The sequence below is a fragment of the Haliaeetus leucocephalus genome, unplaced genomic scaffold (assembly GCF_000737465.1).
Source record: "Haliaeetus leucocephalus isolate CR32 unplaced genomic scaffold, Haliaeetus_leucocephalus-4.0 Scaffold238, whole genome shotgun sequence".
Taxonomy (NCBI): domain Eukaryota; kingdom Metazoa; phylum Chordata; class Aves; order Accipitriformes; family Accipitridae; genus Haliaeetus; species Haliaeetus leucocephalus.
In genome coordinates this window covers 110,310-125,560 of record NW_010972674.1, presented here as the reverse complement: position 1 = coordinate 125,560, position 15,251 = coordinate 110,310, and the positions used below count along the sequence as shown (strand labels likewise).

Genomic DNA, 15,251 nt, shown 5'->3' with positions numbered 1-15,251 from the left:
TCCCGGGGGGCGGCGGGACGGCAGTGCTAGAGCAGCCCGACCCGCCGTGCACGGGGGAGGTGAGTGGGAGAGGGCTGACACGGACCCCGGCCCCGGGAGGCTTTTGCGCCCGCATCCTGCGCGGGGGTGGTCCGGCTGGACCACGGGAAGGGACCCCCGAGCTCACAGTGCCAGCAGTGCAGTGGGTTTTCCTTCTCGAGGTGCAGCTGATGCAGAGGGAGCAGGGGCTCAACCCCGCTGTGGGGCAGAAGGAGCATCCCAAGGGCCAAGGAGCTGGAGAACAATCTGGGAAAAAAGCCCCTCTCCAAGGGGGACCCCAGCACAGCCTGGCCCCTGGGTGGCCTCAGGTGGGATGGGGTCCTGCCGAGCCCCAGCCCAGCAGGAGCAATGGGCTGCGCCGGGCTGGGCGGTGCTGGGAGCCAGCTCTTGGGGCATGCAGCCTGAGCCCCTGCTTGCAGTGGGCACCCACGGCTGGGTCTGGCTACGGCTTGAAGGTGCGTGTCCTTCGGTGGAGGCGGGGAGAGCGGCTGGGCTGCTCGACAAAGATGGGGAGAGGAGACCACTGCAGGTGGGTGGTGAGGAGGGAGCAAACTGCTCCCATGTCCTCGGTGGATGGGATGCAGCGGCTCTGGCTCCACGTGGGCAGATTGGGGTTAGACCCATGCGGCAAGAAGCGGTGCAGGAGGCCGGGTAGGTCCCCTTGCTCCTGAGCCCTAGTGCTGCGAGAAGCTCTCGGGGTCACCCTGGGAGAGCACTGCTGCTGGTGATGGGTCTGGGCTGGGTGGCTTTGCTAGCTCAGCAGCCCTTCCCCAGAGCTCCACAGGGCTGCTCCTGCGGGGTGGGCAAAGCCGGGGCTGGCCAGGCACCAGGAGCTGGGGCTCTGTGATGGCAGCTGTGCCGGGCCGGCCCCGGCTGTGCCCTGCCTGCCGCCAGCCGTGGCCCCATGCTGGCTGCTGCACTGGCCGAGCCAGGGCTGAGGTAAGTGCTGTAATTGTTTTCTCTGTGGCCTGAGATGAATAATTGAGAGGTCTTTGAGGAGAATTAATTAGCCCGTTTATTGGCAGTAAATGCTTTTCTCCAGATGATGAAATAGATCCTGAGCCACATGTGGGGCAGGCGGATGCAGGTCGCTGAGGCTGCTTTGGAGCTCACCGGTGCCAGGTCTGCGGGCCAGCCATGCTGGTGCCCCATGCCTGCCGCAGGGCAGGCATGCCATCACCAGCTCCCACGGCCTCCCAGCAGCTCCGTGTGCCCAGAGCTCACTGTGCCCACAGACAGTGCTTTGTGCTGGGAACCCAGTGTGGGTGGGAGCAGGGGGCACCGAGGGGCAGGCAGGATCCTACCCCAGCTCCCTCCAGGCTGCTCTGTGCAGGGTGGACTGGTGAATCCCTCTGGGACAGCCTCGGCCAGCCCTGGCAGAGCTCTGCCCTACGGCATGGCATGGCACGGCACGGCACGGCACAGCATGGCACAGCACAGGGGGCCAGCCGGTGGCCCCAGACAGAGGGGCAGGAGTGAGCCACGAAGCCCTTCAGCTGCCTGAAGCTGTCAGCTGAGCAGCAGTGCCCTTCTGAGCCAGCCTTTGGTCACCCATTGCTGGCACCCTGGTGTCCCTGTGTCCCCATGGTTTAGTAGCGCTGCTGTGGTGGCGCAAGGAGGGCAGACCTCGGTGCTGCAGCGTGGGAACCCTCTGCCCCGCACCGTGCCTCTGTGGCTTCCCGCTCCCTCCCGGCTCACAGCCCATCCTGGGGGCTCTCTCCCTGTGCAGACCCCACTATGTCCCCTTGCATCTCCTTCCTTGTGGCTGCCAAGGTGGTGCCAGCCTGGGGCTTGTGGCCTGCACCATCACCACCACCCCCCTCCTCCTCCTCCCCCTCCCCTGGGTGTGAGGGGAAGGGCCCTGCATGGCCAGAAATGCTTAAACAAGGATTTCCTTGTTGCTGCACGAGCTGTTTGCCTTGCTCCCAGGCCAGCCGTTAATGAGGTTTGGCAGGAGGCACTGGCAGCCCCAGCCATCGGATTTCTATAAATCAACCTGGTGCTAATGCGTGGGGCTTGCTGGGATGGAGCTGCTCAGCCTCGGTGTGCAGGACCGCAGCCCGCAGGCGGCTCAGGGTTGGGATGGAGCTGCTCAGCTTCCGTGCACGGGATCGCAGCCCACGGGGTTCGTGAGTGCTGCATGCAGCAGAAGGGGGCCCGAGTGCAGCGGTCCCAGCCAGTGGGGCTGGGGTTGCTTTGTGACACTGAGGCATGAACATCCCCCCAGGTTTCAGGGCGGTTGGATGAGTTCAGGGGCAGGCTGGGCTCGGCAGCCACAGCGTGTGAGACCCTCTGGGCGAGGAGCGGCTCCTCAGGGAGTTGCAGGCAGCCCCTGGGCATGGAGCATCCTGGCAGGGCAGAGAGGGGCAGAGGCCAAGGGGGCCAAGGGGGCCAAGGCTGCTTCCCAGCAGGCAGGTCAGAGTGGCCCCTCCAGCTGTTTGTTTCCAGGAATGGCAGAAAGTGTAAAGCAAAATAAAGCAGCTTCCCACAGCCGGTGTCCTGATCCATCCCCACATCCCCCACCTCCCTTCCTCCAGACACGGAGAGGCTGTTGGGTGCTCAGTGTGCTGGACCGGGGGTGGCTTTGCCCCCCTGCCTGTCCTGCCTTGGGTTGGGGGCCACGGCTGTGCCCACCATACCAGGCGTGCTGCACACCCTTCATCCCCCTGCCCCCGGGGTAGCCTCAGGCATGCAAAGCAGGGCAGGCAAATTACCCAGCCCTCCGGGAAGCATCGCTGCAGCTGTGGCTGGTGGCTACCGCACGGCGGCTGGCCCCTGCCGGGAAGCAACGCAGTGGTGGCAGGGCCTGCACGTGGGCCCATCGCACCGAAGCTGCCTGCAGCAGATGTGCCCGACTGGCGCAGGGAGGCTGCAAAGGCTGCGAGCCCTGTGACCCCCACATAGTGCTGTGCTGCCCTGCCTGGAGCGGCTGTCCCTTCCCTACCAGGGACACTGGCCGTGTGGGGCTGAGCCTGGCCGGGAGCCTCACTGGGATGCCCAGAGTGGGGCACGGAGGAGATTCGCATCAAGAAGGGCCTCCTGGGAATGGGCTCTTGTGCGTTTTGCTCCCGGCAGCCCTGTGTCCAGGAAAGGAGGCGCCAGGAAGTGGGACCTGTTATCTCTGGTTTCCCACAATGATGCGCTTGCCTCACCAGCATGGGTCCTGTGGGGCTGGGGGCAGCCAGGCTGTTTGCTCACCTTGCCTGCGGCACAGTGTGTGTGGGGAACCAGCACCATCCCCGCCACACCGTGCTCACCGCGGTGCAGCTGCCGCGGCCGCAGACTGGGCTGGGGCTCACTTTCACTTGCAGGGGCTCCTGCCAGCTTCGTCTGCCTGGTGGGTTTGTCTGAGCCCCCTCACCTCTCCTGCATGCTGGCCGCCATGTCCCCCTGCTCTGGCCCCCATGGCCAGCCCTGGCATGCTGGTAGAGCCTGAGGCAGAGCCCCCAAGGGGGGGCGGGCTGGTTGGGCAGCAGAGGTTTTGAGCGAAGGAGGAGGCTGCGGGGCTGGGCTCAGCTCTGCCCTGGCCACGGGGATCGGCGGGGCTGAGGCTTTGCAGAGGCCGTCATGGTGGGACGTGGGACGAGCCTGTGCAGGCGGGGGCCGCAGCAGGATGCTGGAGAGAGCGGGGCCACGCTGTGTGCACAGCTGGAGCATACGCCAGGTTCTGGCGGGCTAGGCTGGGCGTGCGGTAGGGCCAGCCCCTGCTCCAGCAGCCTCCTTTACTGCAATGCTGCCAGGAGAGCGGCGAAGCTGTGCCGGGTGGCTGGCTTGGGGAAGAGCCACCAGTCTCAAAAGTGACATTTCAGTTCCTGCTCTGAGTGTGCTTCTCCCCTTATCATGAAACCCCTCTGCTCTCACTCTGAAAGAGAGTTTATGCAGCATGTGAAAACTGAGAGAAACCCCAGCCCCGGCATGGCCCCACCAACCGGCTGGGCTCCTGTGGGATCACTGCTGGCTGCCGGGAAAGCCCCAGCCCCTGGCCCCCTCCCTGCCTCCCCTCCAGCCGTAGCCTGGCCCAGAGGCTGCAGCAGCCCATGCCGGGGCAGCCCCCAGGCCGGTGGTGTCCCCCCAAGTCAGCAGTGTCCCCCTGCCGTGACCCCGCAGCAGGATGGCACCAGGATGGTGGCGGGAGCATTGGGCGGGTGTCTGCCGGGAGCTGCCCCTCCATCCGTGGCTGCACACCTCTGCCCCGCCGGCATCCCCCACTCCGCTCCCGTCGGTCTGGGGTGCCACCAGCGCTAATGGGGGCGGGATGTGCCCGGTTGGGGCAGAGGGAAGGTGCTGCTGCTGAGACGGTGCACCCACTTTGGCTGGGACCCGCCACTTCCCCTCTGTCGGCACCTGCTTGTGGGTGCGAATGCAGCTGGGGGCTCCCAACCACAGACGACTGCCACGGAGACAGCCTGCCAGCAGCCTTGGCCACGCGGTGCTGAGCACAGGCGGCACCGGCAAGCCCACGGCCCCACAGGGACCTGCTTATGGCTGGGGCAGCCATGCGGGACACCGGGGTGCGCAGCTCTGTGGCTGTGGGCACCTACGCCACGCTGGGAACCCGGGGTCATCCTGACCCCCTAGCTGGCTCCAGCGGCTTCCAGGGCCCCGCTCCTTGCCGTGGGCTGGGACCACCCGTGCCGGGGTGCCTGTGGCTGGGGCCCCTCGGCAGCTGCTGCAGCTGCGGGGCCAGGGCTGGGAACAGGAACCCCGGCGGGAGGTTGTGCAAGGAGGAGGGACCCACAGGGCTGGGAGGGCACGGCAGCGGCGGCCCTCCATCGTGTCGAAATTCCACGCTCTTACAGAAAAGCCCCCGGGCAGAATTCCTGACAGGGGTGATTCATCCGCCACTGGAAGCGATGACTTTGCCTCTCCAGTAAACCCTCTTCAGCCCAGCAGACGAAGAAAGGGGCAGTGAGTGCCACTGCGCCCTTGCCGCCACCAGCACCCGCTGCGGGGTGACGGGGCCGCCCTGAGCCCCGTGGGCAGCACTGGGGGTGCTGGGCGAGCTGAGGAGGGCCTGGGGTGGCGGGGGGCTGAGAGCCGCTGGGCAGCGGAGAGGTCGGCGCCAAGCACAGAATTGACTCCCCAGCTCCCATCCCCGCGGGAGCCTCTCGTGCCCCAGCTGCCACCCGAACCCGGCGTGGGCCAGTGCCGCGGCCAGGTGCTTTGAGGGGACTGTCCCCCACCGGCGAAGGCACGCAGGATGGCCCTTTCCAGGAAGCACACGCGAGGGCAGCCAGGCTACAGAGTTCCCGACAGCAGCTCTGGTTTTAATAACAGCAAATCAATGGATGCCCGATTCCGGCCAGAGCAAACTCCTGCGCTTCCTTCCCTGGCCTCCCCAGCCGGTGGCTTCCCTGCAGGGCAGAAATGACCAGGATGGGAGCCCCGACCCTGCGGCAACCGCATGACCCTGGCGACTGCACGTGTGTTTCTGAGCACTGATGGCCCACACCTGCCTGCGCTGCCTGCTTCACCCCGCCCCGGCACGCTGCCTGCACCCCGGCCCTGCCTAGCTCAACTGCACCGCATGGGGAGAGGATGGGAGGGGAGGTCGGGGGTCCTCGCTGCCCCTGCCCAGCCCCAGGGCTGTGCCCACCGCACGCAGGTGCTGTCCGCAGGGCTGCTCCGTGGCTGCGCATTCCCAGCTGCTCCCGGCTGCTTGCCTCCCCCAGCCCCACGCTGTGATTCAGCCTCTCTTCCCCGCGGGGTTTGCACAAACCTCCCTGCTCTCTTTGTGCTTGTTTTGAGAACAGATTAGTCATGGCTCTTAGCTAGCTTCCAGCAAACTGCACAACAGCACCATGGAAAAACGAGAACAGCGAAGTGATGACTCAGCAGGGCTCACACTCCCGTCCCTTGGGTGCCAACTGTCCCTTGCTCCCGCATGGCCCCGGGCACCGGCGGGGACCACCCGGCAGATGTGGTGACTGGGCCAGGGCGGGCGGGTGATGCAGGGAAAGAGAGCCCGGGGGCAGCGCCTGCCTGGAAGCAGCAACAGGCAAGCAGGGGCTGGGGAGGTGCTGGCTGGGTGCGATGCCAGTTACCCGGGGACACCAGGGGTGATGGGCCCTCGAGTGCAGCCTGCGCCCCGTCCCCGAGCCCCCTCCTGCACCCGGCAAGTGGGGGGTCTCCTCCAGCCTGCCGGCACCTCGCTGCCCCAAGCCCTCCCTGCCGCTCGGGCGGCTGGAGCATCCTTCTGCCGGCAGCCTCAGCAAGTCTGCATGGGCGCAGGGGCCCCCGCCGTGCAGCATCTCCTCCGCTCCCGCCATGCAGCATCTCCTCCGCTCCCGCCATGCAGCATCTCCGCTCCCTGGAGCTGCAGGGCTGGGGATCCCTGGTCTTGCAGGCTCAGCAGGCACCCACAGGCACCAGGGCCCTCCCAGTCGGCACCTGTGCGCTGGGGCCGTGCCAGTGACAGGAACTCCTGGGGCGGGCCCTTACCGTACCTCGCACCTCGCTCTGCAGCCCTTTATTGCCCTGCCTTGGCTGGCTGCCCGGCGGCACGGCGCGCTGCCAAGTCTCCGTGCCAGGTGGCTTATCGTGATCCCATGGCGCTGGACACCAACTGGTGTCGCCTGCCAAGGATGAACAATGTAATTGCTGGAATTACAGTAAAGTGCTCGCTCCCATTCCCACTCGTTAAATGCTGAGACGGGGCCCTTGGGTCCTTCTAGGGAACATCTGCTCCAGCTGTGCCCTCTGCCAGCTGCACGCCCCGACCTCGCCCAGCATGGCACCACCTCCACCCATCGCCCCCAGCATGGCTGGCGCAGGTTGGGCTGCTCTCTGCCGAGGGGCCCCGGGAGCCGTGGGACAGGCACAGCCCGCCACGCTTGTGGGGACCTTTGGGCCCCCTGGCATCGTGCACTGGTGGGGAGGGGGTAGGTGGGCAGGGCTGGACTGGGAGCAGCATCACCAGCCCTATGGATGCAGGGTCCCACATCCAGGACCCCCATCCCCAGCTGCGTGTGTGGCATTGCCACTGCCTGCTCCTGCGCTGGGGCTGAGGCCAGGGCTGATGCAAGGCCAAGAGATGCTCCAGGGCTGGGGTTTGGCACCTGCCCACGGATGCTCTGCCAGGGTCATCCAAGGACTCTGCACTGTGCTGGGCAAACACACCCAAGGCAGCTGGCAGCCTGCAGCCCGAAGCACCCGTGGGGACCTCCCATGACATGCCATCGGCATGCTCATGGCCAGCAGTACCTGAGTGGCAGGTACCTTGCCTCTCGCTGCAAATGCAGGTGCAAGAGCAGTGCGGGCCCAGGCTGGGGCCACTGGCTGGGGAGTGGGAGAGGGCTGATGCCAGGGAGGGTGTGGGACGGGGTCTGCCTGTGTGCCGGCACCCGCCACCCACCCTGGGCATGGCCCTCCCGGGGACGGTGCAGGTGGCATGTGGCAGTGGGACCCTCTGGCCCCAGCACTGGGGCAGGGCTGGGGCTGCAGGACGTGGCCCACGGCCGTCCGCCCACCCTGCAGCCCAGGCACCACCGGTGCTGGGCTGCTGCTCCCTCTGCCTTGGCTGTGTCCCCAGCCGCGGGACGGGGCGGGGGGGCCTGCGGCTGCCATTGCCACAGCAACACGGCTTTGTTTGAAACCTTCCTCTGAAATGTCAAGACTTTCTTCGGGCTCCAGCTGCCACTGCCGGGATGAAAACTTCCTCCCGGGCTGTGGAACCGCACCGGGGGGGTTTTCCACTCTGAACACCCGCCTCTGCCTGGGCAGCGAGAGCTCTGCCCCACGCTGTGGCCAGTGGTCTTGAGGTGCAGGACCGAGCCCTGGCAGACTCTGGAGTGGGCAGGGGCAGGCAGTGGCTGTGGAGTGGTGGGAGAGGCTGCTCCATCGCAGGATCCTGTGGGGCAGGTGAAGGGTCCGCATCTCTCAAAGCTCAGGGCGGTGCTGGCTAGTAGGGCAGCAGGACCCCCAGCCCGGCTGGCGGGCAAGAGGGAGCGGTGAGCTGGTGGATGTGGCTGCGGCTGCTGGGCAGGGGGGGGCCGGAGCAGGGCAGCCCTGCAGAGCTGCTGATGGAAGGAGTGAGGAATCTGCAGCTGCTGGCTCCCTCCGAGCTGACTGTGGGCCTGGCTGGAGAAGCAGCAACAGAGAGGGGTTTCCATGGGGATGTACACAGGCCTCTGGACTCGTCTGCATCTGCATCCCAAAATACACCCTGGCCTGGGCACGGGGGTCCCGCTGCTGCCCTGCGCTCCCCGCCTGCTCGCAGCTCTGCCCAGGCCAGGAAGAGCTGGAGGCCAAGCCAGGCATGTGATGAAGGGGCTCAAGGCAGCCCCTGCGGCTCCCCTGGCCACCAAGGCTCTGCCTCCTCTGCACCAGCGATGGGATGGATTACAGCCGGCCGAGCGCCTGCTGGGGCCGGGGATCTCGTGCCACACCACAGGACTGCGCTGTGTGTGCCTGCTGGGGCAGAGGGGCAAGATGAGGGGATGCCATGGGACCGGGGGGCTCCCGTGGGCCCCAGCAATGTCAAGCTGCAGGGCTGCTCAGCCCCACTCCTCCTCCAGTGCAGGGAGCAATCACCCATCCCGAGCCTGCAGCTGGGGTGGCCGGCGCCAGCCCTGGGCTGTGCCACAAAGCCTGAGCTCGTGCTTCCCGGCAGCATGCTGGGAAGCAGATGTCTCAGTCCCTGTTCCCAACCATCCCCCTGGCCCTGGCCCGCAGAGGAATTGCCACGTGTGGTGGTGCCATTGTGTTTACGTGTGCTCCATGTAAAGAGCAGGTGGTGCCATTTACAGTAAGTCCCCGGCTGCTGCACAGCCCTTTCCTGCATCCTACTGGGAAACGCAGCGGTGGATGTGGGAACGTCCTGGCGCTGCGGAGCTGAGGCAGGAGGAAGTGCGCGAGGGGTGTGCCGCGAGGTCGGGGTGTTCGCGGCGAGCTCCCTGCCTGGGTCTGCTGCCCCGGTGGCCGCTGGTGCTGCCGCTCACTGCCACCTTCCTCGGGGTGACTGCCGAGTCCCGGGTGGAAGGACAGGAGAGGCTGGCAGGTGACCTGCCCCTTGGGTGACAGCCCAGCCAGCCCAGCAGGACACTGCTAGGGTGCCCCATACAGTGCCACCTCCCTCCCACCACAGGCTGTGGGTCGTGCCTTGCCCTACGGCCAGCCTGTCCCATGGGCTCTCTCGGCTGGCCGGCACGGGGCCGGCGCCTGCACCATGTCCTACCCTGCCTGCGCATGCTGCCTGGAGGGAGCCAGCGTGGCCCAGGTGGGACAAGAGTGCTCCAAGCAGGAAGGTCCCCTCCTGGCACGGCCACTGCTCCTGCAAAGGGGACGGGGCTGCTCTCTGCACGCCGGTGGCCCAGGGCAGGCTGCTGGTCCCGGTGCAGGCTGGGGTGCCCTTGTGGGTCTGTCCAGCTCCATGGGCATGGCCTCTGGCTATGCTTTGCCACACGGCTGGGGTACCCAGAGCAGAGCCGCAGTGCCCGGCCGAGCCCCCGTGACTGCTGTGCTGCCTGCCCCACCAGGGGCTGTTTGCCTGCGGCAATCGCAGGCTGCAGTTGTTTCCTGTTTTTGGGTCTGCAGATACTGGCATGCACCAGAGCAGGTTTCCTGCACCCCCTGACCCCACAGGGTTTGGGTTCACCATCCTGGCGGACACTTCCTTCTGGTGCCAGTAACAAGCCGGCAGTGTGGTGGGAAGCGTTGGCGGCTGCCCTGCTCCCCTCTGGGAAAGCCAGGCTGGGGCAAGGCGGGGGGTTCCAGGGGCAGCGGGGCAGCTGTCTGTCCCTGCCCAACCTCCCTCCTGCACCCCAGCACCTCGACGGGCTCTCGTGTGGCCCAGTTCGCTCTCACCCTGCTCTGCATGGCCACCGTCACAGCGCAGAGGAGGTGGTGGCACTGGGGACAGGCTGTGCTTACAGCTGCAGTGAGTTCTGCCGGTTTTCAGCCTGTGGCTCCCACGCTGCCTGGGGACGTGCACAAGCCAGAAGTCTTCCCAAGTGGGAGGCAGCTGGGAACAGGCTGGGCCCTGCAGCCCCATGCTGTAGGCTGGCCAGTTGGTGCAGGGCACTGCAGTCGCCTAAAAGTGCCCCGGGCAGGGCAGGGCCAGCACTAGTTTGCTCAGTCCAGCCATGCCAGGTTTGGGCCGTTCGTGGTCAGAGCAGGCAGAGCAGAGCTGCGGGCTGACCTGTCCCGTCCCATCCCGTCCCATCCCTGCTGGTGCCGGCTCAGCCCCAGCACAGAGGAAAGCCCATGGGCGGCTTCAGCCTTCAGCTGTGTGCTGCCCGTTCAGCACAGGGAGGATGGCACCTGGGGCTGCTGCCTGGCAGGGTGCTTTGCCAGTGCCAGTGCCAGTGCCGGTGCCTGGACCATCCCAGGGCTGGTGCAGCACAGCGAGGAGACCGGGCACCCTGCTCGGCTGCTGGGTTGCCCAGCTTGGCTCGCTGTGGCTGCCTCTGCACTCACTGCCGGCTAGTCCTCAGGCTGCCCTGAGCCTCTCTCTGGGGATGCCAGCTGATCGCCCAAATGCTCCTGGCCAGGCAGTTGGGAGCTGGGGCCTCAGGCTGAGCGGGGCTGCGGTATCCCCCTGCTCAGCCCTGGCTCGGCGGGCAGCCTTGTTGCACCCACCTGGTGCCCGGTCCCGAGAGACATGGGGTGGGGGGAGCTGCAGGACCACGGTGTCCCAGCCCCACTCCTGGCCCCCTGTGCTTGTGCCCCATTTCCCATCCCGCTCCCAGCACCGCCGCGCAGCGACGGGGTCTAATCACCGCCGAGAATGCCTTCCCTGTCCAGGAAGCCTCCGCGGGGGGTGAGCTTAGCCTGCCCCAGCCATGGGGCAGAGGGGAACTGGCTGCCCGTGACACGCTCGATTGGCTGCTTACGAAATGCGGGGCCAAGTCCGCTCGGCTTTTCTGGAGAAGGCGAGAGGTTTGTGAAACCTTTGGCAGGGATTTGCCCGCCGGCCGCCGCGTCACCGCTGCCGCGAGGTTGGGTTTATTCCAAGAAACCCGTGGGGCTGGCGGAGCTTCCCGGACTCTCGACTCAGCAGCGGGTTGCAGCACCGCTGTGGCCTGAGCAGGAGGGAAGAGGCCCCCGAACAGTGGCACAGGCGCTCGGGGCCCTTCTGGGAAGTGGTGAAGCTGGGGCCGTTCCTGCAGGGACGGGAAGGCTGGGGTCCAGCCGGGGCCGTCGGGCAGGGCCGCTGCAGGCAGCCCAGCTGCTCCAGGGAGGGCAGCTTCCCCGCTTTGCTCCACCATCGGGTGCTGTGAACCCCCTCACTCTGCCGGAAGGGGGGTCTGGGAGTGCTCAGGTCCCCCCAGGGCCCCGGTTTGCCATCCCCTGCCGTGCCTCGTTCTGCCCAAGAGCCGCGATGCTCCAGGTCCCTCCCCAGGTGCTGTGAGCGCCGCAGGGGCGATGGTTCCTGCCAGCCGGGGGCTGCTCTGCCTGTGGCACTGCTCCCACCCTGTTCCCTGGCACAAGGCCGGGAGTCACCGGTGCTGCCGGGAGCCCTGACGTCGGGGATGTGCCTCGGCAGGGCCTGGCGGGCGGCCACCCGTGCGCATGGACATTCTTTGCATAGCTCCGGCGGGTGCCCGGGCAGGCCGTGCGGCGCTTCCTGGCAGCCCATGAGCCATGGCCCTGGAGAGCAGCACCAAAATAGTCGCTGGGACTGTGCCGTGCCTGCGGCCCGAAAGGGCACATTTGCCATCCCTCTGCTCTGGGGTGATTCCTAAGGGAAGCCTTTTCCCAGTGGCTGGGGTTTCCCGTGCGGGAGCATGGTGCGTGATGCCTGGCACAGTGCCCACGGTGCGGGGCTGGCGATGCTGCGGGGGCTGTGCGGGCGCTGGAGGGGCTGTGAAGCACAGGGTGCCCAGGCACAGGCTGATCCTTGCTGCTGGGGGCTCTGCGGGATTGTGGGGGGCTGCCCACCACCCAGGAGTTTCCCCTACGCCCTCCCAAATGCAGGCATCACGCTCCTCTCCAGCCAGCTGGAGCTGCAGGTTTATTCCCATATCTGGTTCTCACTCTCACAGTCAGTGCCTCTGAGGGAGGCAAGAGTAGGGGACCAGGCACTGCTGGGGTCTGGGAGACCACTGGGGGAAATCCTCTCCCTCCTCTCATACCCTTCCTCGGGCACCTGCTCTGGGCCAGGCTGGGGTCTGCACAGGACAGCCCCAATGTCTCAGGGATGGAGCTTTTAACTCTGTGCCATGGGGGTGAGCAGGACCTCGGCCTCCCTGCTTAACCCTCTCCGCCTTCCTGCTTAGCCCCCCCTCCCCTGAGCCCGCTGCGGTTGCAGTGGAAGCACCACAAACCCTTTTCTAACCGCGCACCTCTCGGTGCCCTGTTCCCGCAGCTCTTCACCCCCTCACACACCGCCACCACCTTCCCCTCCCAAAACTGGGCTGGGGCGAGGCTGGGAGGCAGGAGGGACTCGGTGCAGAGCACAGCACATCGTGGCACGAGCGCTGCTGAGCGGGGCTGTGCCACAGGCCAGTCTTGGCCACCAACTTGGCTCCAACGTGCCCAGGGCAATGGGTCATGTCCCACGGTCCAGGGCCAGTTTGCGGCTGCACCACGTGCCTGGAGCTGGGAGCAGGTCCTGTCCCCGCAGTGCCTCGTGGCTCAGCCCGGCTGGTGGAGCGATGTCGGGGGGCTCAGACATACCTGAGTGCTGGGGCTGTGAGTCACCATGGCAGGATCACCCCAGCACAGAAAGCGGCTCCAGGAAGCCGGCGCTTACGTGGTGTGAACACCATCCCGGCGTCACAGCGAGGGCAGCAGCCAGGGAGGGACGTGCGTCACGCCAGGGGCCTGAGTGGCCTCGGGGGTGCAGGGGAGGAAACAAACCAGATATGAGGTTTTTCATTAAAAAATAGTGCTCTTTATTATAAATTATGGAAACATTTCCTTTCTGAATATAAATATAAATATGTGCAAAGTTTCATCTGAGTTTTGTTTTGGTTGAATTTTCAAGCATGGTTTTGCTCAGCCCTCGAGGCTGGAGGTGAAGATGGAATCTTTATAAAAGACAGTGATTCACGTTGGCCTGTAAACATCCCTTTGGTTAAAAAAAAAAAAAAAAAAAAAAAAAAGCCAGGAAAACCCAACCGCTTCTCCGGGCGGACACAGAAAAGCACTTGCGAGACAGCGCGCTCCAGGGGATCCTCCTGCCGCATTCCCATGGGAATCAGTGCCCCCACGGAGCAGCATGGCCAGGGTCTGCAGGGAGCGGCTGGACAGAGGTGGGGTGCAACACTCGGGAGTGACAGTCCAGCAGCAGCACTGGGTCCCCAGGGTGCTCCTTGCAGACGTGGTTGCGTGGGACTCTCAGCGATGTCAGGACACGCTGCTTTCCCTCAGGCTTCACGGCATGTCACCGGGACCGTTATCGCGCAGCGTCACCAAACGATGTGCAGTAACCCAGACCACGGGGCAGGGACAATATTAAGGCTTAGTCCCCTTGTAAATGGCAACGAGGGGAAAAAGGCAGCGACCTCCAAGTCTGGGGCTTGGTGTGAAAGGAGCTTCCACCCACAAGGAGGCAGCAAGAGGTAAAGTACACTACGGGCAAAAAACACTTTCCCCTTAAAACCGAGGAAAAGTGATCAGGCACTAGCTGGACTCCAGTGCTTTCCGTTCTCTGGTGGCAGAAGGGGGCTCTCGCCAGGACACCCCCAGGTGTGGTCCCGCCACGGCAGCGGGGATGCGGCTGCCGGGGCGCACATCACCCCGTGCCGCGGGTGCCATCCTGGCTGCCCGAGCCCGCGGGGGCTTTGCCGTCAGGTTCTCCCCAGCTGCGACGGGGAGGCCTCTGCGCTGGGCGCACTGTAACATCCGCAGTCCGACCGGAGCAGTCTCCTTCCCCATGGAAAGGGGGTGTCGTGCTTCCTCAGGGGGTCCCCCCAGCACCAAGGGCACCAGGCTGTGCTGGCCACAGCATCGGGCCCACGGCGGCTTGCCCCAGTCCCCCTCCTCTCCTTCCCAGAGGGAGAGGCTTGGTGTGCCCTGCAAGTCCCCGCGCCGGTGGGGTGTTGTGCCTGTCCCCTGCTCTTGTGCTTGTAGCGTGTAACCTCGCTCCGCCGGCCCCTTAGAGGGGGGCATCGTACTGGTCGAGGAACTCCTTGATGGGAGCCGGCAGCTGAGTCATCTTCTCGTAGGAGTCCAGGTGCCCGTTGACGGTCTTGCGGCAGAGGTGCTGCAGGGTGGAGACACTGGAGGAGAGCGGGCGGCTCAGCACCAGGGGGATCTTCTCGCCACCCGAGTAGATGTAGTAGGTGCGCTTGGGGTGCAGGGCCTCCCCCGGCTGCTCGGGGACGGCGCAGGGCGCGGGCGGCATGTAGTGATGTACCAGCTTGAGCACGCAGTCGAAGCGGGGCACGGGCTGGCTGCTGCGAGGGTCGCTCTGCAGGGAGAAGCTGCCACCCTCGCACTGGATGCGCAGGTTCTTGGTGCCCGACTCCGTCTTGACGCTGAGGGTGAAGAAGTGCCGCTGGTCCGAGCTGTCCCTGATGAGGAAGGTGCCGGCCGGCTCGGTGCTCAGCAGCATGTTGGCCTCGCCGCCCGTCACCGTGCTCCAGTAGAAGCCGCTCTCCTGCAGCTTGCGCACGGTGTTCACCACCAGCTGGTACTCGCTCTTGGAGCTGAACGTCTTGAGGCGCAGGCTGGTGTCGAGGGGGCGGCTCATCCCGGCGGCGGGGAACTTGCTGTGGGTGACCATGGCGCAGGGAGCCAGCTTTGCGCGCTCGGGGTGCTGCTGCCGGGAGCAGCCGCTGCTACACCATCACCTGCGGCAGAGACAGCGGTGAGCCACGGCACCCCCGGTCCCCGGCTGTCCCTTCCCAGGAGCACCGGCATCCCCGGTCCCGGGCTATCGCCCTCCCCCGCAGGGCACCCGCATCCCCCCGACCCTGGCTGCTCCCTCGCCGGGGGTGGGGGGGTGGGGTGCGCAGGGAAACCGGCTCTGCCGGTCCCCGCTGTCTCACTCCCCGCGGGGCACCGGCATCCCCGGCCCCCGGCTATCACCCTCCCGGGGCGCCAGCATCCCCGGCTATCACCCTCCCCGGGGGGCACCGCACCCCCGGCCATTGTCCTCCCGGGGCGCCGGCATCCCCGGCTATCACCCTCGCCGGGGGGGGCACCGCACTCCCGGTCCTCGGCTATTACCCTCCCGGGGCGCCGGTATCCCCGGCTACCACCCTCCCTGGGGAGCACCGGCTATTCCCTCGCCGCGGGGCAACGGCTCCGCTAGCCCCCGGCTA

General features: G+C 66.2%; 2 protein-coding genes across 2 annotated transcripts in view; both read right to left on the bottom strand.

Annotated features, from left to right (window-relative positions):
- LOC104832129 (probable low-specificity L-threonine aldolase 2) overlaps positions 1-3,423 on the bottom strand; it is a 10,933-nt gene extending 7,510 nt beyond the window's left edge. The window contains exon 1 of the mRNA XM_010568123.1: positions 3,401-3,423. Within this exon, the coding sequence (XP_010566425.1) occupies positions 3,401-3,423 (23 nt within the window). The remainder of the gene's footprint in view (positions 1-3,400) is intronic.
- Positions 3,424-12,851: 9,428 nt separating this feature from the next.
- On the bottom strand, positions 12,852-14,778 carry SOCS3 (suppressor of cytokine signaling 3). Its single transcript, XM_010568089.1, has one exon. It carries the CDS (start codon positions 14,708-14,710, stop codon positions 14,081-14,083), a length of 630 nt encoding a protein of 209 aa, XP_010566391.1. The 5' UTR covers positions 14,711-14,778; the 3' UTR covers positions 12,852-14,080.
- Between the last annotated feature and the right edge of the window lie 473 nt (positions 14,779-15,251).